Source organism: Ascaphus truei, chromosome 8 (genome assembly GCF_040206685.1).
Source record: "Ascaphus truei isolate aAscTru1 chromosome 8, aAscTru1.hap1, whole genome shotgun sequence".
Classification (NCBI taxonomy): Eukaryota; Metazoa; Chordata; class Amphibia; order Anura; family Ascaphidae; genus Ascaphus; species Ascaphus truei.
The window spans coordinates 25,101,200-25,124,565 of NC_134490.1; the positions used below are offsets into that span (position 1 = coordinate 25,101,200).

Here is a 23,366-nt window from a genome sequence, read left to right on the forward strand (position 1 = left end):
GGCAACACAGAGCAGACTACAAAGGATGTTATCAGAAAAAATGTCTCATCTTAATCTTCTTAGATAAGGTTTTATGAGATCTATTAATGTCAATGAGTGAGAAGCGATTAGCGGTCATATTCATTTCAGTTTGGAGCTCATTTTTAATAATAAAATACACAGCTTTCCAAAAATTTGCCAGCAGGGAAACAACTAGAGGTGAAAACACACACCGTAATTTACAGTGTTGAAGAAAATAGAAAATAAACATGCAGGTAGAACTGCCCCTTTATGTATGATTACTTTGGCGTGAAAAGATAAGAACATTGTTAAGTTGTTTTCAAAGGTGTTTTCCCTTTTTGTCTCTGCTTTGCAGGTGGTTGATGATGTGGGTAACCAGACATCCTGTCGTCTCGCTGGTTTGAAGTCAGGGACTGTCTATTTTGTTCAAGTCCGATGTAACCCATTTGGGATCTACGGATCAAAAAAAGCTGGCATCTGGAGCGACTGGAGCAATCCCACTGCTGCCTCAACTCCTAGAAGTGGTTGGTCCTTTATTCACTCTTATATGTGCGAGTGAGAATCTATTTTAGTAAACTACCCATTGATTTATATCCAGTACTTCCCAAAACAATCCTCTGGACCACGTGGAGAGATACCTGTTAACACACCTGAGATACAAGAGAAATATGCCAATTGACATCATTTGAATATACTTTGATATTCAAATGAGGGTATTTCCCAGGTATCTTCACAGGTATTTCTCCACCTTGTATAGAGAAGTGTTTTGGGAGGTATATAAGTCAATGAGTACCTTATTAAAATAGACTCTCTCTCACAGCCCTATTTCAGGGTTTGGATGGGAGTAACGCCAAGTTTAGCTGGGACTTAGTTAACGTAACGCTACGTCCCTGTGCTAATTTGAACAGACTTTAGTTAATATCCAATGTTTGGCTAACCATCTCTTTTGCGTATAATTATCACTAACGGCTGTTATAGTTACCGCAATGCTCTTTGCGGGAGAGAACATGATGTAACGTTACGTTATTGCCCTTTAAAGATACACGGTAAAGCTCAACGTCATGTAAGTCACATAACAGAGCTTTGTGGATTTGTACGTGGGATTGCACCTTTAACCTACTCAACACGTGGTGAGACATTGAAATAATAACAAAATATATATGCATACGTATATTAATTGCATATGTTTGGCCCTTATTCTGTGAACTGCAATATTGCCGATCCGACCTTATTGCACAAAAAACGAGGGGGAGAGAGAGGGAGAGAGGGAGGGAGAGAGGTAGGGAGGGAGAGAGGTGGGGGGGGGGGGGGGGAGAGGGAGGATGAGGGGGGGGACAGGGGGAGAGAGAGAGTTTTGCACTGGACCAGCGCCTGATGTTAAATTTCGGTGTTGTCTTTCCCTATATTCCCTGACATTTCTCAGCGACTACATTACTATTTGGCTGTATTCACGTTGACAATAATACTGACACAAAGCCTTATGGCAATTTGCTATCTTCTTCTCTGTCAAAAGCTGATGATACTTGGAGTATATGGGAAGCTGGATAGTTGGCTGTACATTTAATATTATACAGACTGCTCCTTATCCTAGGCAAGAATGTCTTAACTATGTTCAAACACCTGGGTTTCTTGCAAAAATGCCAATACTTGAAAATTATTTCCCAGTGGGGAAATACCTCTTGCTTTTTATACCTAATGTGGTGCCAGCAGATTTCAACGGTCTTCTGTTTCTTATTTATTAACTGATCTTGATGTTATTATTTTCCGGTTATTATAATCCAGGATATAAACAGGATTTGAAGAAAACAGCTTACATTAACTCCCAAGACTAGTAATTTAAAAAAATATATATTTCTATTGTTTATGTCTGAAATGCAGTTGCTGAAACCATTAGAGAAACACTATTTTTGCCCAACGCCAGTGTAAAGAGGGAGATGTAGTAAGAAGACGTAATTTGCTCCTTAAAGCGGTGCAAGAATTGTCTGTTTTGCCAATTGACGATGGAGTCAAATGTTGGAAAGTTATTTGAGTTTCTTACATTTGACCCTGATATCTTGGACAAAAGTTAATACCACCTGAGACCAAGATAATGGAACTGATGCAAAGAAAATGTAGATTACAGATGCAGGCTGCAATATATTCCATACATCCCCATATCTCCTCCCCTATCTGTCCCCCATACCTCCTCCCCTATCTACCCTTATATGCCCCCCATATCTCCTCCCCTATCTGCCCTCATATCTTCCCCCATACTCCTCTCCTATCTGTCCTCCATACCTCCTCCCTTATCTGCCCCCCATATCGTCTCTCCTATCTGACCCTTATATTCTTCTCCTATCTCCTTCCCTATCTTCCCCTATATTTGCTCTCCTATGTGCCCCCATCTATCCCCTATATCTCCTCTTCTATCTGCCCCATATCTCCTTCCCTATCTGCCACATATGTCCTCCCTTATCTGCTCGCCATATCTCCTCCCCTATCTGTCCCCCTATTTGCTCTCCTATCTGCCCCCCTATCTGTCCCGCATATCTCCTCCCCTATCTGCCCCCCATATCTCCCTCCTTATCTGCTCCCCATATCTCCTCCTCTATCTTCCCCCCATATCTCCTCCCCTATCTGCCCCCATATCTCCTTCCTTATCGGCCCCCATATCTCCTTCCTTATCGGCCCCATATCTCCTTCCTTATCTGCCCCCATATCTCCTTCCTTATCTGCCCCATATCTCCTTCCTTATCTGTCCCCCATATCTCCTCTCCTATCTGCCCCCATATCTCCTTCCTTATCGGCCCCCATATCTCCTTCCTTATCGGCCCCCCATATCTCCTTCCTTATCTGCCCCCATATCTCCTTCCTTATCTGCCCCATATCTCCTTCCTTATCTGCCCCATATCTCCTTCCTTATCTGTCCCCCATATCTCCTCTCCTATCTGCCCTGTACAGTATATCTCCTCTGCTATCTGCCCGTCATATCTCCTCCCCGTTCTGCTTCTATAAGGTGTTTTTCTTTACCTCTTTAACCAGCAAAAAGTTTTTATAAAGGGGCAGTTCTATATTTTGGAAAGATGTATTCCCATACTGCACAGTAGGATATCTCTTTTCACCTCTCCAGCTTTTCTCCTGCTCAGTGTTTTTTTAATAGTTCTAAAGTTTGAATTAGGGGGTCCTCTGGAGATGAACGTTGCTATAGTTAGCTCTGGGGACCACCCAGTTCCCGGGGTACTTCCCGCTGTAAATTCATAGATGTAAAACTTTGTATATAGTCAGCGCAATATAAGAATAAATAATGTTAAAAAGTTGCCTTGTGTGTTGTACAGAGAGGATAACAGGGGTATGTGATCCAAAGAGTGGTGAGCAGAACTCTACCCTGAGACGGGAGCTGAAGCAGTTCTTCGGATGGGTCAAGAAACACGCGTACGGCTGCTCCAATCTCAGCATCAAGCTGTACGACCAGTGGAGGGTGTGGCTGCAGAAATCGCACAAAACACGGAACCAGGTAGGTAAGGCACACTTCATTCTTCCTTACCTTTAACGAGAGTGCTCCCAACATCTCTACACAAGCTGGTTAAGACAGCGGTACGTCCGGGATTCAGGGCTCTTCACTGAGTCAACCCTACCATTGCCGGATGCAACGCTGTGCTCACCACAAACATGGCGGGACCCCGGTACTGAGGTGGGAATGGATATAAACACCACCCACAGCCACAGGGGCATGTCTGGAGTGTGGATGGTCAGGCAGCCCGGTCAGGATTGGAGAGAGTAGAATGGTTAGGTACTTGCCGATGTCTCAGGTAGGAGCCGGTAGAATGGTCAGTGTCCGTTTAGCCATGGTCAGGGGTTGGAGCCAGTAGGAGCACAGAGGTTCGTAAGCCGTGGTCAGGATTGGAGAGATGCGGAAGGTCAGAGGTAAGCCGGGTCGGTAAGCCAGGGTAATAGCTGGGTCGGCACACAGGAGGTCAATCTGAACAAGGATCAAGGAGACAAGGCAGGACAAGGAACCAGGAAGTGGGAAAACAGCGCTAACCGGAACTATGCTCAGCCAAAGTGCAAGTGGCACAGCTGAGCATATATGGGAGTGCATGACCAATGAGAGAGGGGGCGGAGTGGAGGCGCGGCCTCCGCGGAGGCACAGATAGGAAGAGAGACACAGGAGACAGGTGGGCATAATAAAGAGAATTGACGCGTAGCTTGAGAGCGGTGAACATGCGTTACGTGTGCGTGCCGCGTGACGTTGATGCGGGTTGCAAGCAGGGGGCGGTTTCAGACTCTGCGACGTCAGAAAAGCTCCTGCGGGAGCGCGCGCGCTGTAAGGACAGTGGGGTTGCGCGAGACATCAGGTAAGGATGGAGTCCCCGATTCCTTACACCGGATGGGTCATGGCATCAGATTGCCACAGCCCCTCCGACAAGTCGTGACCACTCCCCGGCGGTAACCACGGTGACGAATAGAAGAGCAGGGCCCTCCTCTTCCGCTCAGGGCGAGCAAACACGCCAAAAATGCATGAAGTTCACTAAAAGTCACTACGGCACAGAAGCCCTAGTGACCCAACCTTTGGAGTGCCTTTATGACATTCCCTGGATGTCACAAGGGCTGGTCTGGTCAGGCCCCTGCAATGTAGAGGCACTTTTTCTTGTTCATGCAATTAGTGAGAAAAGTGTCACCAGCCTCTTACTGTGACCCGGAAGTCCCAAGTGCCACGAGAATGACGGCATTCTAAATTAAACAGCGTGGCTACCTGAATATTGAGTGAAGGTCCTACTACAACACACACACAGTGAAAAAGGTGACAAGAAACTTCCACCGTGTAGCATACAGCAAATGGTGGAGGTCTCTTGTCGCCTTTTTCACCCACCATAACTTAAAATGTGTATGTTAAATCCTACTGCCTTGAAAATTGCAAAGCCAGCAGTACAACCAGCCTCACACTGATGAGACCCATTAAGGTTGAAACATGTCTGTGAATGGTTTCCCTGGCTTTGCATCTGATTCCCATGCTGTGCTTAAAAGCTGTGTTAACAGTGAGCATTATCTTATAAGGGTTCCGTGTAAAAATGGATTTCAGGCAAAAGGTGACACGGTGTGCTCATTTGCATGTCATTTCCCAGAATCCCTTGCTGCAGTGGGAGCACTGTATGGTGATAATGGTGAAAGGCAGGGTTGCAGACCTGTCTAAGACATGTGAATGTGCTCACAAGTGAGCTTTTTATTTTATATATATATATATATATATATATATATATATATATATATATATATATATATATATATATACAGTGTTCGACAAACCTATACATTTGCTCGCCCCGGGCGAGTGGATTTAACACCCAGGCGAGTAAATATTGGCCCAAGCACCACACGTTTGGTACTAGGGGGCGAGTAGATTTTTTTGTGTGGCGAGTAGATTTTTTGGTGATTTGTCAACCACTGTATATATATATATATATATATATATATATATATATATATATATATACACACACAAGAAGGATTGGCCTGGGGTGCCCAAAAAAGTAGCAGAACATAGCCAAATTAGCTCATGATTAATAGAGTTTACTTAGCTTGTAAAGGTGCATGCAGAAGAGCCAGGATCACCTTTCCAGTCCAAAAGGACACTAAAAAAAAAGTCCACGACACACACTGTTCTTCAATAAAAAGTAGAAAATGTATTCCATCTGATATAGAAAAAGTGAAAAAAACGGACGACATTTGGGACCTGCTGTAAGTGGTGATAACCTCACTGTGTTACCACCTTTTTTTTTTTTACTTTTTCTGTACTTGTTATTGATGAACTGTGTGCCATGGATTTATTCTACTTTGTATACTGTATTAAACAAGGGGCAAGGCACACCCGAACTTAGTAACAAAAGAGATAACCGGTGCACCACTGATTACTGCTGGAGCAATATACATAAAAAGATAAGGTAAGCGGGAACTTCATTTGCCGATGAAGTAGACACAGCGCTGCAAGGTTGAATATCAAAATGTGATCTTTATCTCCCAAAGAACAGAAACCAACATCTCGGCCTCTCTGGGACCTTCCTGAGTTCCTACCCACCCTGAGTGACCGAGACGTTGGTTTCTGTACTTTGGGAGATAAAGATCACATTTTGATATTCAACCTTGCAGCACTGTCTACTTCATCGGAGAATGGTGAAGTATTTATCTATCTATCTATCTATTACTACGAGTTACTCCACAGTCAAAACTCTTTTAGTAACATCGATATAATGGAACAAAATATAAGGATGACCAATGGGGGTTACAAAATTGCAATTATTCTTAGATCACTGAAGGTTTCATGGTCTTATTTTATGCGTTGCACAGTAAACTGTAATGTTTTAGCAGCCACCCAGGGACACTCTCCCTCTGAATAAAATGTAAAACCCTCTTTTTATGATGTAAAATAAAATGTCCTATTTATAAAACCGATATATATACCTATGTTTGTTGCTGTGGGAACCAGATGTTATGCCAAATTCACTGGCTTATTGCTCGCAAGAAGTGCCGTTTATGGTGCTGGGAGAGGTATTTCACCTTTTAAAACTGTCTTGTATATTTTCCTTTCAGATTTCTGATACATACCATGCCCTAATTGCAGCCTATAAACGCACGGGGCCTTTTTAGAGATGAGTACCGGTAATATACATGCTTTTAAAAGACTGAACCATAAAGAGTTGTGTTGCAGGGATGTTAAGCAGTAACACAATAACATGTATTTATATAATTTCCCTTTCAGTGTTTAAAGGTGCAATGTTGTGTAGCCGTCCAGAAAACAACCTTTTGTAAAAACAACTAGCTGTCTAATTGGCTCCCCTAAACAAATCAAACAATGATAATAGCAAAGATTTAACTGCTTTCATCCTTAGGGGAAATACAATACAATTTGAATATCTTTGGTTCCTCTTGAATGAGAAAGTGTTTGTCAATCCTGTCAAAGTGTTTTCTTGTACCCTAAGCCCAGCCTGACCTTATCAGTGACATCAGACAAAAGGGAGCATCCAGAGGAAATCAAACTCCTCCCAAGTCTCGGATCACCATTTTTACGAAAATAACTTACAAAAATTATTTATTGATTTAAAAAGCTAACATATGTCAGATTTTTGTACAAATGGTATCAATCACCCAGCTATGACCCCCTTAAACATGACACTGCCATTGACCTATTTTGGACATACACCTATGATGATTGAATCTTTCTAAGGTTGCATCTTTAAAAAAAAAAACGTATGTTTACAGATGAGCATTTAATAGGAAGAAAGTTGCCCTAGTAGCGAATTACGATTAAGGACGTTAAATCTGTTAAGTACAATGTGTTTTCTGTATTCAGGGATTTCTAACAAGACGGGCCTGGAAGAGCAAAGTGTTTGGGAATATTTGATACTTTTCAAGGGGCTCTTATGACAATTATTTCCCGTGATTAATGCGGTGGCTCGTTTCACATGGCTAATTTAGTTACCATGTAGCATTCGTTCAATAGCACAAGGACATCCACTGCTAAATGTATCGAGTGGTGGGAGAGTGGCAGGGACATAAGGAAAAGATGACAACAATGTCATACTGTAAGTCGCAGATGGTAACTCCTGGGTGAGCCAAGAACCTCTGATATTTTCAAACCAAAAAAAGCAAAGGAAAGCTTAAATGGGAAACATTTCATTTAACCCCCTGAGTGCCGGGAATATCTGTGGATCCCCAGAGTAGCTATCTCATGGCACCTAATCTGCCCCTTGATGTCAAGAACGGAAGAGGAGGGTTTCTTCCTAGTTCCGATCGTGACATTGGCTGGAAGAGAGAGAAGGTTCCCAGTTAAACAGCAATTTTCACTTGAAAATAAGGGCAATGTACACTGATACTCTCACACTAAGAGGTCTACATACCAGTGTCATAGCCATTATCGATTGTTAACCGTTAACAATTATTTTATCTTCTTATACCTTTGCAGAACAAACATGAGGGTGAGATGTAAATCCCAACGTAGCATTGCTGGTAATCTAAAAAAAGTATGTGTCTGTTAGGTAGCACTCCATGTCAGTGATAAACAAACAAATAAAGCGAACTGGTGCACGGAAGCAGGGGGAACCTCTATCACCCCAAGGTGAATAGAGATATATACATATGGCCCCAGCACGTAACAATAGAAGCAATGAACAATAGTCAATTGGAATAAGTCAAAAGTGTATTTGAAAAATTATTTAAGCAGCTATACAGTAGAGGCAACGTTTATTCTAACATTTGCTGTAAACTAGCCGGGTTACATTCTGGGTATGTGCTGGGTATGTTCTGGGCTAGTTTGAGGCACGTTTAAGGCATTTCTGCATTGACTAACGACCCATAGGATTAACACAGCAGGGATCCCTGGCAGTCCCATTCAGTTTGAATGGGACTGCCAAGGACCCCCGCTGTTAATCTGATAGGCCATTAATCAATGCAGAAATGCTGGGGCTAGTTTCAGGAAAGTTTAAGGCATGTACCCAGCATGTACCTGGGTGTTTCCTGGGTTTTTTGGGGAATTGCCACTGGTTTTTGTTCGAATAAGAGTTGCCTCTACTGTACATGGAACCCAATAGCAGGGTATGGAGACAACCTCTCCCGTTGAGACAACCACACCAAGGGGAAAAGAATAAAAACACAAATGGGGAGAAAACAATATATACGTACAATACACGTAATGGATAGGGGTCATAAAATAATAGGGGGGAAATCTATTTTAATAATAATTAGAACATAGGTTAACACTCTTTAAGCTTGATACATAGACCTCCAAGTTCCTTTTTGACTGAACTCAAGTTATTCTCATAGAACACTTTTTCAGAAGTAAGTAGTTGATAATTAATTCTGATGAATGGGCTTAACCTATTAACAGCAATAGAATGTGTTTAATGTATTCCTTTATTTGTACTGAGGAGAACCTGGAAGAGGGAAAAATAATAACGTATCGGAACATTCCATCCATTTCAAAGGGCTCTTAGGACGATTGACGCCTCTTGGCTTTTCCGGTGATTAAAAGCATTACTCATTTTGCAGTGTTAATTTAGATACCATAAAGCTTTTGTGCAGGAATGAGCTGGCAAAAGAAAGTCCGCAGTTGAATTTATCGGGCAATGGGGAGAAAGCGTTGGAGGAGCGTGAAGATGAGATGCCAGGAATGGAAGTCGCAGCTGGTCACGCTTGGCTGAGTTAGGCCCCCTATGAAAATCACATACTGAAATCAAGCATATGCAGGAAATAGTTCTCTTAAATAGTATTAACAGGTTTTAAAGTGTTGTTATGTTCCTCTGCAGATAGGGATACCTTTTAATGGACCAAGTTCTTCATAGATGTAGATGTTCAGGCCTACTCAAATGGTGGAATTTGGGTCCTTATGTTTATATGGGTCACAAGAAGGTTCTGTGAGGTCTCTTTGCCTTTCACCCTCTTCTTCACTTGTCACAATGTGACTAGAGAGGGTATGCCATGTAATTGATGAACCCTGTCTTAGTACATGGGGCCATATTTACTAAGCAATGCTACTATAAAAGTTACGTTCTGGCACCGAAAGACACCTTAAAGCATACTGGAGTGAGTGGGCTATAAGGTGTCTTCTGGCACCAGAAGATGTTTATGGAATAGCACCACTTAGTAAATTTGGTCCATGATCTCTAGAGATATTTGTGAAGTGTTACAAGGTCATGTACATGGGATAAATAACTCATGTCGGTCCATTGAATGGAGTCACCTGCAAAATAATTGAGTTTTTCCAGCATCAGAATGACCACTGAAGTTTTACACTAGAAGGTCTTATTTTGCAGTCGTGTTTAATGGACCAATATTAAAATCCTTCATTGATGTACTTATGCATTTAGCATAAAATGATCTACAGTATCATGTTAGTTCATTGGAACCCTACACTTCCCTAGAGTCTAAAAAAGCTACTATACCATTGTATTACTCCATGGCCAGTCGATTAGACATGATATAGGACTTACTTGTCCCACCATGAAGCCAGATAAGGAGCATCCCAAGAACAGTGGAGGGGAAAGAAAAAGGATGGGTTATGGGTTTTCTAGCATAATGATGGCAACAGACTAAATGGAAGGTGAGGTTTACTAGGAAAGGGATTGGTTATGGTTTGAGAAACGTGTGATGCCAATTCATTTCATAAGAATCAAATTCTTCTTGATTCCATTAAGAACTAAATACGCGTAGTAAGGAACAGATTGTTGAATTGGGCAGCTTTGAAGAAATATGTAATACAGATACTAATGTCAATATCATGCAGTCTGTATCACTTAAATTTGTATAAGTTATTTATGTGGTTTTGGAAGTTAAGAGTATAATAATTGTGCTTGTCTAGTCCTTAACCTAACCGAAGAATACCATCTAAATTGTAATACAGATTTCAAGTAGCCATGCTGACCATATAGAGATGTAGCTTTGTTGCAGCTTAATGATACATTTTAACTCGCCAACGTAACAATGCTTCATAGTGATAGACATGAGCTGGCGACTTGAGGTCTTTTTTGCTCAGTAAACCTGCAGAAAATGAGGGGTAAATGAGGTCTTCTTACAACTAAAAGGATGGAGAGTTTGAGATGTTTTTTCAAAGTAGATATTTGGTTTTATTTAGGAGCAGCGCATAATTTGGATTAATAGTATAGCCCGGCCTCAGTGTGATAAGGACAAGAACCCTGTCCTAGGCAAATAATCTCTGCCAAAGCACCAGTATACTGCTGCGAAACACTTTATTCGAGCAAATACCCGGTATGTACCTGGCAGATACCTGGAATGCGCCGCTCCTCACCTCTGACAAGCCCCGTTGCATTTGCCTTCCCAGCCTGGGTTCATGCCTGGCTGACGGGCGGCTGATCTGTTAAATGATAATGATTAGGATTTAATAGGCTGCAATGCTTCGCGTGTCTACCAGATGGCATAAATTCATGAATTGTAATGCAGTATATATATATATACTGTGCAGTATTGCAGCCAGCGGGAATAAAATGCTTCAATCCCTGCCTGGAAAATAACTCAATGCACTCGGGCAGAAAACAAACCTCAATACACCCGGGTATACCCGAATTCGTGGGACTAGCCGAGCTCGAATAAAGTGTGTCGCCAGTGTATATACTTGAGACAGCATTAACCCTCATTCTGCACCTGCATATTTATTTCCTCACCCTGGCTTTATCTTCAGTGATCCATTTCCCATACATTCCTTATATTCTCCATTCCTTTGTGATAACGTGTATACGGGGGGAAGTCTTCTTTCCTTTGTATTCATTGTCTATAGCTCATACCTAAATCATGTATTTGGCGTCTAAAGATGGATAATTAAGAGAGAAGTTTTGCTTCTCTGGAGATTTTCTGTACTTCAATTCTGTCTTCTCCTATAGCGTTCTTGAGCTCTGTCCGCTAGGGTCTAGCCTCATACTGAACATTTACCCCGTTTGTGCAGGAATGCAACACACCAGTAACACCAGGTTATACTCAGTTTCTGTTATGGGGGTTCCAGAGTCCAACACAATCCCCCTTTGACCAAATAGGGTCACAATCACTTTCTTCTTTGGTCCTCTTCACGGACGGAATGAAGAACCTTAAAACACAACATTTATGCCCATTCCCACAGCTGAGGATGATATACTTTACATGTGGAATAAAATATGAGCGTAGTAACTACTACTGAAATAATCACTGTCTAGAGCAGGGGTGCTCAACTCCAGTCCCCAAGACACCCCGAACAGGTTAGGTTATAAGGATATCCCTGCTTCAGCACAAGTGGTTCAGTCTACTCCTGTGCTGGAGTAGGGACTGATTGAGCCACCTGTGCTGGAGTAGGGACTGATTGAGCCACCTGTGCTGAAGCAGGGGTATCCTTAAAACGGACCTGTTGGTGGCCCTTGAGGACTGGAGTTGAATACCCCTGATATAGAGCATAATATTCATCGCAAATCTACTGTTTACTTATATATAACATACTGTATACTTATATATAACATACTGTATACTTATATATAACATACTGTATACTTATATATAACATACAGTAACGAGACCAGTACATCGTTTGTGAAAATGCAAATTACGCAATTATTTGTTAACTTTTGCTGTAACTTTAAAATAACTATAAGAAAAGGAAGTTAAAGGAGATGGTTCCCCCAGTGCGCTTACTTTATATGTTGTAAAGATTTCTTCCCCAATACTGTAAATTATGGCGTTTGTTGAGCCCAAAACCTAAATGAATATGGCTGCTGAGCCCCTAACACTTAAGGACATTGGTAGACCTAAAAGAGCCTTGTCTGAGAAGATTAAGATAAGAATTTGTTTTGTGATAACATCCTTTGATGTGTGCATGAGAAACAACACCTGGTGAAGTACAGAAAGTAAGACTGAACCTCAGCAGTCGTTGTGTGGACACTCTGGGCCTATTAAAATAGAAATAATAAATCAAAACAGCTAGGGGAAAAAAAAAGGTTAATCGCCTGCTTTAAAGGGCAACACCTCGAACGGACTAAAAATAAGTCGTATTTGGGGGAACTGCACCTTTAGGGAAATATATTAACAACTTAACACATTTTTCCCCAGCAAATGTATGAGCCTGACTCATCTGTATTCGGAGATTGTCACTGAGACATGTCAACTTACACTGATTTTCTGTGACTCTCAGGGACTTGGACTTAGCATCTCATAGACTTCAATGGAGTCTCACTGATAAAAATCAGTCGTTTTCAATTAAAATACTATTTTTTCATCTAAAAACACCAAACACATGAATTTTGGTCTTTGCTGGTTGACATCTGTGTGTCTAGTTCTGGATGCACATAATAAAGTTTGGTTATCTGATGGTAATTTAACTCCTGAATTACACAGCAAAAACTTACACATACATGGGTTAAACTTTTATTTTACAGTAACTATAAAGCACTGGATTTTTCTCTCCAATGCCCTAAGGCCTAAGGACTTGAAATAATGGTCTGAATGACCTTCCACAATCTCTTCATGTGTTTCTAATTCGTTATTATGTTCTGGTAAACAGTGTTTTTCTTCTTCTAGGCTTTGTGAAGTTATGTAAAGGTTATTCTTCATCTAACCTGGCATGTAGTGTGAATCCAACTGCACTGTTACTAATAATACTATCGAGATTATCTAGGATATAAAACATGGGAATGATTTATGACGTATCCCCCAATGTGATCTGTAATTATGTGTAGCCAATGCCCCAGTGAGCTTTAACGTGGGTTAAAAACCATGCAGAGACCCTATAAACACGTATACAAATAAATGAACGTACACTTATGTCACATATGGTACAGGGGTGGCCAACACCAGTCCTCAAGGCCCCCCAACATACAATTGAATAAAGAAAGCGCAAACTAAAATATATATATAAAAACTCCTCCGTGCAGCTAAAAATAACGGTCTCTAGACACTGAGTGCGTGGATAAATGTGAACAATAAAGCGCAATGGAGGGCAATATGTGAAAGGTGATGAACCAAGTGCAATGGTGATAAGTGAACGAATCCCTCACACAGATATCAGTGGATGGGTGTCTTAGCGGATCCTCCTTTCATGTGGAAAAAGTGAAAGGAGAAAACATAGCGTAACACAATTGTAATGTACACAACAAACATAGGGTGGGAGAGAAAATAAACTCACATTCTCCAGTCCTTTAAAGCATTGAGTGCCTTTTAAACCATAAAAGTCTGAAATAAATGCTTATTTTGGCATTTCTAATGATACTGTAATTGAAAAGAAGAAAGTACAGGGTGTCGTATATACAGTATTTAGGAGTACCTGAATGTTGTGTGCTGTTTTTTGTTTTTGTTTTTTTTACGACCTGTTTCGTGGGACTTCCACTTTAAAGAAGCAAAGTGTACTAATGGCAGTGACGTGTAAGGGGTCACAGCTGGGTGATTGATGCCTTTATACCTATATTTGGTAATAATGTTTTTACGTAAACACGATGAGTTGAAACTTGGGTGGGGGATGATATTGTCTGGCTGCTTCCTTTTAGTATGATGTCACTGTGTCCAACAAGAGTTTGCACAGGCAGAGCCCCCCTTTCTTCCTCCACCCTTATCTTTATTGGCTCTCAGATAAGGACAGGCTAGCGGCTAAAAGAATCCACTTGATTGACAAACAGTTCTTAACAAAATTCAACTTGTAATTTATTTCCAGAAAAGCTAGAGAAGCAAAATCAGTTAGATTGATAAATTGTTTACAGAATGTTATATTTGCCCCTCTAAAGTAGGATAGACTGAGTCTTACAGATGAAGGAATCTAAAAGTGACATTCATGAGCGCTAATAACTGCAGATAATATTGGATCAGTGTAGGATTTTTTTAGTTGTGTGCATTTGGGATGTTGTCCAGTGTATCAAACTTGTTCAAGTTTCCCCCCTTTGATGTTGATCTGTTCTGCCATAGTGATTAACACTGCTTCAGTCAAATTAATTGATGCTGAGGAACACAGATTAGGTCTGGAACATTTGCTAAATAAGCGGTCAGAGTGTGATGGTACTAAGAGGCATACACAGTGCCACTACTTTAAAAAAAATAAAAATAATGTAGAACCCCATACTTAAAAGGTTAATTTTGCAGGAGTTTGGGTACCCCGGGAGCTGAGAATAGTGCAGTTCAGTAGTACACCTAGGATTTTCCTTCCAAACTGTGGTGGTGAGAAACGTGTCGGAGTGATATAAGCTGTGAAGTCAAGTCTAGAATGTTGGGTGCAGCAGCAATGGAGTAAGAACTAAGCTCCTTACTCAACGTTCGTGAAGTCTCTTCCCAGTGACTCCATTCACACGAATGGGACTCAAATCTTCTCCAACACGGAGGAAGCCACTTCACCGTATATTGAATGAGGAGCCTTAGTTCTATCCATGAAATGTCCTGCTTGTTTACTTTTTGAGTATTTCTACATCAACACCAGACATGGTTTAGATTGTTTACTTAATTTTGGTTTTCTGCTTCAGCAACAAAATTGACCTATATGAAGAACTACAGTATGTTTCCATTGAAAATGTACCTTGAGGATGTTTTCTATGCTTTCAGGTTCTACCAGGTGATAAGTTATAGCATCTTATTTCAGCCGGGCAGGAGAACGCAAAGGAGGCGGAGCTGAGGGCTTTACGCAAAGTGACAGCCAAACTTGAACATCGGCCTGAAGAAGAGTTTTAACTTCTCCTTGGGGATCCTGATGACAAACTTTGCTGTACCAGAGGCAAGACAGTCCCGAAGAGAAGACACATCTTTTCTTGTAATTGTACATCAAGTTCCACTTCAAAATCCATGGCTTGAAGGTGACCAAATAGTCTTGTAGAAGACTTTGTTTTACAGAACTATACTTTTTCAGAGCTATCATTTGGAAACTATTTTAAGCCTTATTTTTATTTAAAGTTGTACATTTTAACCAATTTTGTTATGCCTGCAAAATTTGATTTTTTTAAAAGTTTTTTCTAGTGTAATATTGATTTTGTAATGTTCCTTTTTTATATCAATTAGATTTTTGCGTTTTTTTTCCCTGGAAGGCAAATAGTAACAAGGATTTCAATTACAATTTGTTTTTCTCTCCAGAATTGGGGATCCTAGGGGTTAGAGTGGGGTGTTTGCGCTCTGGGAGACCACCTGATTTGGGTAAACTTTTTAAAGAAGGTGGTTGCTGCTTTAAATATAATTATGTTCGGAGGCTCCTACTCCAACCATCTTTATTTAGTGAAGAATGAAATATAAAATCATGGCGCTCACAATCATTGTTTACTGCAGGGGGGCTCAACTCGAGTCCTCCAGCCCCCCCAACAAGTCAGGATTTCAGGATATCCCAACTTCAGCACAGGTGGCTCAGTCTCTGCTTTAGCACAGGTGGCTCAATCAGAGGCTCAGTCAAAGACTGAGCCTCTGATTGAGCCACCTGTGCTGAAGCTGGGATATCCTCAAAACCTGACATGTTGGGGGGGGGGGGGGGGGAAGATCTTAGGACTGGAGCACCCCTGCCTTACTGGTCTACATTGCATACATCAATATACAGTAAAAGCATTGTTGCCTGGCATGTGCCGGACATGAGTGGTGCTGGATAAGTAAACATTCTGGTTAACTAAGAGTTACACCATGACATAACATACTTGAAGTACACATTTTCAAAGAATTATAATACATTATGATGTATAAGGTATAAAAGAGTATACAGGTACTCTCCGATCATGTAGTAATACCACCGAAATACTGTCAAAAACATCCGACTGCACTCACAAATACTTGGAGCGATCTGGAGGTGCCACATAGTTTTCGGCATGGATTCTGGTTACTAAAGCTTGCCGGTTGGTAAAATGCCAGATAATACAGATTTTACTGTAGTTGGTAGCGTCATGGGTAAGGTAAGGGAGATAAGACTTCAAGAATAGATTAGGGTTCTCTAGAGCGGAATGGGTTGTTTGGCCGAGACCAAACTGCCCCTGGCACTCCGTCGCCACCTCAACTCACCGCCGGGTACCTCTTTGCTTGACATTTGGCTGAGATGCCGAGCCATCTTTAAATGTTCCATGTCGTGCGGCCATCGCTCGTGGTGCGGCGGCCGCTCTTGTCAACATCCCAGGCGGCTGCCGCTCATGTGAATTTCCCGGACGCCCGCTGTTCCGAGTCCATACGTGCCATCTTTAAATGTCCCGCGTGAGACTCCACGTGGCGGCCGCCGGGGCATTGACATGAGCGGCGGTCGCACGATATGAAACATTTAAACATGGCGTCGGGGTCAGAGTGCGCGTAGCCAAATTTCAGGCAGCAAGGTGCCCGGCGGTGAGTTGTGGTGGTGGCAGAGTGCCAGAGGGGGTTTGATCGATGTCAAAAGGCAGCGGCCAAACGTCCTAGATTGCTCTAGAGTTAGTGGGGGCCACATACATTGGTTTAAGGCAGCGTCCCCCTTATTTTGCATTATCAACCAGAGACGTACCCCAGGGAGAGCATGAGATGCCAACATGACGTTGCCTTTACTCACTGGCCAAGACGAGATGTAAATGATGCTGCTGGCCATGTTTCATTGTGTAAATGCTGTGACCAACAAAGTTACAGTAAATCTTTCCTGATCCAGTGTAAAGACATGGGAGGAAAGGGAAAACATACATAAAAACGGTGAGTATCAGGCATTGCTGAGTTCATTTGCTTAGTCACTGGTACCACTTCTGACTTATCAGGAAGTCCCAATACACATTTCAACTGTCCTTTAGTGTAAAGTCTGGAGAGAGACCAATTTAGTAGCGGGCTCGTTTACTGTTATACCTCAAAATGGATTAACCTATACTCCACATGGAGAGGCAAAAGCTTCTTGGAAGTCACGAGTTACCTGGGAAATATGTTGTTATACACAACTGGATGGACACTGTGTTGATATGTATCAAATTTACCACGCAGCTGCTATGGTAAAAAAATTGATGCTCATAAAAGTCACTGACCACATGCAGGTCTTGAGAGCGAGAGAGAGAGACCATTTACTTATTTTCCTCTTGAAAGATGAACCAATGTTCCGCATGGTAAGATAAAGGATACCTTGGAACAGGGCTGCCATTATGAAAGAACTGCCGTGGACAACTGTCCAGGGCCCGGTGGAGGAAGGGGGCATGGATGGCCGACCTCCATTCATCTGCCGGGCTCCTATCAGAGATCCCACGCAACATCCCGCACCGCCACTCAACAACTGTGCTGCGGTACAGGGCAAGGCTTGAGTCCACCAAACCTGTTTGCAAGCCTACCTGGGGACACACATGACAGAGATACCTGGGGACACACATGACAGAGATACCTGGGGACACACATGACAGACATACCTGGGGACACACATAACAGAGATACCTGGAAAATATGCAAATAAGTCATTTGCATCGGTTGCTATTTGCATATTTCCCAGGTAACTTGTGCGTTCCAAGTAGCTTTTGCCTCCCCATGTGGAGTATAGGTTAATCTATTTTGAGATATAATAGTACACCAGCCCGCTACTAAATTGGTCTCTCTCATATGATTCTCAGCAAATCAGGAATATCACTTCCTCAGGTGGGTGAAATAGGGCTTTTGAGAGATCAATTAAGCAGAAGGCCCATTTATTTATATACACATAAATGGATCTTTACTGTACGTGGGGAAATGAATTATACCCCGGAGCACACAGGAGACACCTGGGAAATATGCAAATGACGAATATGTAAAAATGAGATGAGAATTCATTGTGTTGCTAAATAACCCCTGTAGCCCATTTAATTAGAAACTGTAGTTTCTCTAAGCTTATTATTCTTATCGCCTAATGCATGGGTCCTCAACTCCAGTCCCCACCCAACAGGTTTGGTTTTCAGAATATCCCTGCTTCAGCACAGGGTGCTCAATCAGTGACCTGTTGGTAGCTCTTGAGGACTGGAGTTTAGAACCCCGACCTAATGTCCCACTATACTCCCTATCTGATACAATTAACTTTTTGGGGGGCAATATTGTAGAAACTGTGAGCTATTAGTTCTTGGTGTTTTCAACTTTAATTGGCTTCGCCAACTTAAATTGCACACAACCCAAATCTCTACATTGAACTCAACTAATTTCTCAACCAACTCGAACCAATCTAAAATCCTACAACCATTCATTGCTACATCTTATCTTCCAGTCACAGCAAAATCCGACCCTCTTGCATTTTACCGGACACTTTCAGTGGTGATGCAATAAAATCAGACCCTTAAAATCAAAAGCCCTACTCATTAGAACATATAGAAATTTGAACCTGCAACATTTTAATGATGACCATATCAACTGCCCTTGGCATTGAGTCAATTTGAAACCTGAAGCCGATGATGAGTATTTCCAGTTAGAATTTCTACATTTCTGTGACATCCATGCTCCATCATGCAGACCCGGAGTCTGTTGGGGTTACGTTCCCTGGGTTACTTCTGATCTTACTGAGCTCTGTCGCTTTAGGGATGGCTTGTGAAATAGATAATGAACAGGCTCTACATATGATCTTGATAATTACAGATACTGCACATGCGAAATACATGCACAAGGCAAACAAGACTAGAAAAAGCACAATAATACTCTTGACAATTTTTATAAAAACACATGAAATACTCACAAAATTTTTGTAAAGTCATCAATAACATATTTACGTCTAGCTACCAAGTGCCTTTAAGTATCAACAGTGATTATGCTATTTTGTCTAATTACACTGCCACTGCCAACACATTCAATGTATAATGCGTGAGATGTGCTTCTTCCTTATCATCAAGACACAACTGTGACCATAACGCTGAAGCCCAGACGGAGTGCCCCCCTAGGACACTAGCTCCTCCCGGCTATGTTCACGAAGTTCAATTTATCCGAGTGTCTGAAGATGAGATTGTGCAGGAGTTCCTAACGCTGCAGCTAGACAACCAATGTGGGCCTGACCAATTGCAATCAAAGTTTATTCTGGACCCAGGCTCATATGTAGCGTGTGAGTAAGTACATGTAGCTTAACTTGTCCCCTTTTAAAGCACACAAAGTCCTTCTATTTTCTTCAACTTTATTGAGGAGAGTAACAGAAACATAAAAGTTCTGTATGTGGATTGTGCTAGCAGATTTCTCTTGTCAAGAGAATAACATATGAGAGGAAGGTGTACTGCCATGGGGAGTGCTTCTCTGAGGGGAAGGTAAAAAGGATTTCCCTTTCTGAGGGAGCAGTGGAAGAAGTGTCTACTCATTTTGGCTGCTTATTGGAAAGGAAGGAGCACACCATCCTGTCAGACAGGAACACACTAAGGGGCATAGTAATGTGCAGATAAAGCAGGGGGAGAGGACTAAACCAATCTCAAACTGTGAGCATTGGTAGGTTGCCAGGGCAATAGACTAGAGGCTGTGTAAAAGGGGGATTACTTGTAACAACTATGTTGCAATAAACACAGCTCTGGCTGCTTCAGAGCAGGGAAAAACATGTAACTTTAGCTGGGGAGGGCTGGCAGCCTGAGAGCAGGAAAAATACAGAGAAATAAACGATCCTGTTCCAGGACAAAGTTCCTCAGTGCCCCTTTCATGGATAAGCTAATTGATTTCTTAATCAAATTTATAATGTCATCTATCCATACCCCTAAATCTTAGAAAACTGCTAGTCACCCCAATTTTTAAAAGTGGTAAAAAACGTTATTTCCATTTACAAACCAATCTTTATCGTACCTACTGTATATTATCCAAAGTCATATTAAAATGTATTTATTCTGAACTAACTATTATAAGAAGTCACATTTTCTAAGTCAATTTCAATCTGGCTTTCACCCAGATCATTGCACAGTAACAACCCTCTTAAAATTATACAATGAGATCCAGTGTGGAATGGAACATGGACAGTTGACTGGTGCAATATTTCAAGATTGTTGCAAAGGTTTTTGATGCTGTTAACCACGCTAAATATGCCTCAGTTTTCTGGAATTGGACCACACACTCAAAACTGGTTTCACTCTTCTTTATTAGGAAGATCCCAATATGTTTCCATCGGGCTCTAACTCTAACCACCTACATGTTACCTGTGGGGTCTCCCAAGGCTCCGTTCTGTGGCCCTTCATTTTTTCTGTCTTTATAAACGAGCCCCCCACAGTTTGTATGACAGCCTCCATGCACATGTATGCTGATGAGACAATTCTAAATTCATGCTACTCCAGCCTCTCTGATCTTGAGAATTTACTAAAGTCTGATTTCTCAAAAAGAGCAAAACTTGATCACTAAAAACGAATTTAAAAACACTGATAAAACAGTAACTACAGTGTTGGGGAAAAAAGGCTTAACTTCTAAATCTTCCAACAACATAGCTACTAATTTAAGCCAACTCTAACACTAATCCAAACTTCGTTACTAGCTTTAAATACTTAGGTATAAGGCTAGAATCCCATGTAATGTTTGGTTTGCATATTGACATGCTGACATCCAAAACATATTCCAACACTGTATAGAAAGAAAACGTGCCCAAATTCCATGGTCACATCCTGTAAACATCAAACCGACTGGTTTCCCATTCAAGTGGAGGTTAGAAACCACTTATTGCTGGCACATATCATCATTTATCGTGGAAGAAGCTGCAGGCACATTTCCAGTCGGAAGTTACAGGTTCCAAAAGCCCTGCCCTTGATGTGCCTCTAAGGCGGGTTCCCCTTCTGCCAGAGCCAACACCAGGATGATTACACAGAATGGCAGCTATTATAGGAACTGCTTTTATTTCTGCAAGGTGAATAATAAAGCCTGCATAACTTGTCATCACAGAGCAGACCTTCCCCGCACGACCTGCATTAATTGCATTCATCTAAAGCACCCCTCCTTCAGGCAAGCTCTACCCTTTTTTTTTATTATTATTAATAAACATAATTTATGTCTTCATTGTGTGCTTTCTTCTCTATAGCAACGCGCTCTGATTAACTTCAGGTGTGCGTGGAGGTGAGAGAGTGTGAGCTGGGTGCCAGGCTAATGTGGGCTGATGGAGATTTTTAACACATTCGCATGAAATGCGTTCCGGAAGCAATATGGGCTGAGATCCACAGAGCTTTGTTATGCCTTAACGCATTGATTTTCAACTCTAGTGCTCAAGACCCCTAACAGGTTAGGTATTAAGGATATCCCAGCTTCAGCACAGGTGGCTCAATCAGTGGCTCAGTATTCGAGGAGCCATCTATGCCGTTTTTGTTTATACGGGATTGAAGCAGGAGGTCTCTGGAGCTGAACCCCACGAATTGCAGCTCCGGGGACCTCCTGCTTCCAGAGATACCTTCGAAGGGGGTGCCGGTATCCCTCTGCAGTTTTCTGCAGTTTAAAGCTCCCGCGTCACATAGGCCAGTAAGACGCTGCACTGGGTGACATCACGGCTTCCAGGAGGCGGGAGCTTCGAATAGCGGCCATAATGTGAACCTTGGATGCCAGCAGGAGCGGCTACCATCACCTACTACGGAGGCAAGTGTCTCCGGAATCAGGAGGTCCCCAGGAGCAGAAATGAATGGGGTTCAGCTCCGGAAGACCACATGCCTCAATTCTGTTAAAAAAATGAATAAAAGGGGGGAAAAAAGCGCATGGATTGCCGTTTTAAGCCTACGCTAATGTAATGTACAACAGCTGTTGTTTCTGCATGTAATTAGCAAAGGTAAAATAAAGTCCGTTACTGATTTAGGGAGCGTCACGTCATGAGCCCTGACAACTGAGCTTTGTGGAACTGGCCCTACCGGTAAGTGCGTAACAGGTGGAACCGGCTTCATCTGATGGGATACACGTGCGTTACCACTGCCATGGAAGCCTATGGAAACTCTGTGATGTGTTATCTGAAGGGATCATGGTCAGATGCAACAAACTGTATTTGTCCCCCGGCTGCAAAACTGGTGCAAAAAAATTGCACCAGATTTCTCAAAGTGCTTAATGGAATTTTCTTCGGTGCATTCAGGGCTGTTTCCAAAATGCGGCTAATTTCATTGGGCCTTCTGAATGCAAAGACTTGAGTAAATCGCACAAGACTTATGAAAGAAACAACTCTGATTAAAACTAAGTTTTTTTTAGTCATGCTAAATCTGGTGCAGTTTTTCTGCCTTTCAGTTGAATGGGCTATAAAAATGCAATAAGGCTTAGACCTGTTTAGAAAATCTGGACCCAAGAGAAGTAGTTGAAGTGTGACGAAACCTGGAGTACAGAGAACCGCGACTTTTTATTTACACACCCAGATTACCACTACTTATCTATTTACACAAATACAGTTCTTCTTGATTCCAAAAGAAAATTAGATTTATTGTGCGACATTCTCCGATTCTTTCTAAAGCATAAATATGGTATCCAACTTCCTAGAATAAAGTTCAAAAAGCATTGCAGTTTGTTTCACAAATGTAGAGTATTTTTTTTTCAACCAAACACAGCACCACTACAGTCTTTTACCAAACCGACCGTGGCACAGGGAAGTTACCGTGGTTATCAAAAGTCTCCTGTCTGCAAAACTGGGATAGAAAGTAGCCGACCATTTATAAAAAGAAAAACGTATCTGGCAAAATCCTTGCTAGTCTGTGTCAAACGGGTTAATTTCATACATTTGCTGCATATGCAGATGAAGTACTTCATATATTCTATTACAATACTACAAGTTCTATGCACAACCGCTGCTTATTGACACCCCCAAATCACAATGAATGGGGTTCCCTACAAAAAGGGAGCAGCCACAGGAAATCCAACGGTTTACAACCTGCAAAATGATTTAATAATATTTATAGGTGATGTATTTGGAGCAAAAAGGTATGAATCAACCACCAGTTGGGACCCCTTAAACATGTCACTGTCATTAGTACACTTTGGTCCTAGGAGGGACTGCCCTTTAAAATGCCATTTGTTTAAAAATCCCACTGATTATGGACCATGCAAAGTAAAATTTCTGTCCCTGGCTCTCAATT

The 23,366-nt window shown here is 41.8% G+C and overlaps 1 protein-coding gene across 7 annotated transcripts in view; it reads left to right on the forward strand.

Annotated features, from left to right (window-relative positions):
• Positions 1 to 15,438, forward strand: part of CRLF1 (cytokine receptor like factor 1) — a 103,033-nt gene extending 87,595 nt beyond the window's left edge. For 2 of the 7 annotated variants that reach the window (XM_075610849.1, XM_075610856.1), the window contains exons 6-8: positions 356 to 524; positions 3,315 to 3,497; positions 15,059 to 15,438. In XM_075610849.1, the coding sequence (XP_075466964.1) occupies positions 356 to 524; positions 3,315 to 3,497; positions 15,059 to 15,147 (441 nt within the window). In that variant the 3' untranslated portion in view covers positions 15,148 to 15,438. Of the gene's footprint in view, positions 1 to 355; positions 525 to 3,314; positions 3,498 to 6,564; positions 6,634 to 15,021 lie in introns of all 7 variants that reach the window. The other 5 variants (XM_075610850.1, XM_075610851.1, XM_075610855.1 and 2 more) reach the window with 5 other exon arrangements.
• Positions 15,439 to 23,366: the final 7,928 nt, after the last annotated feature.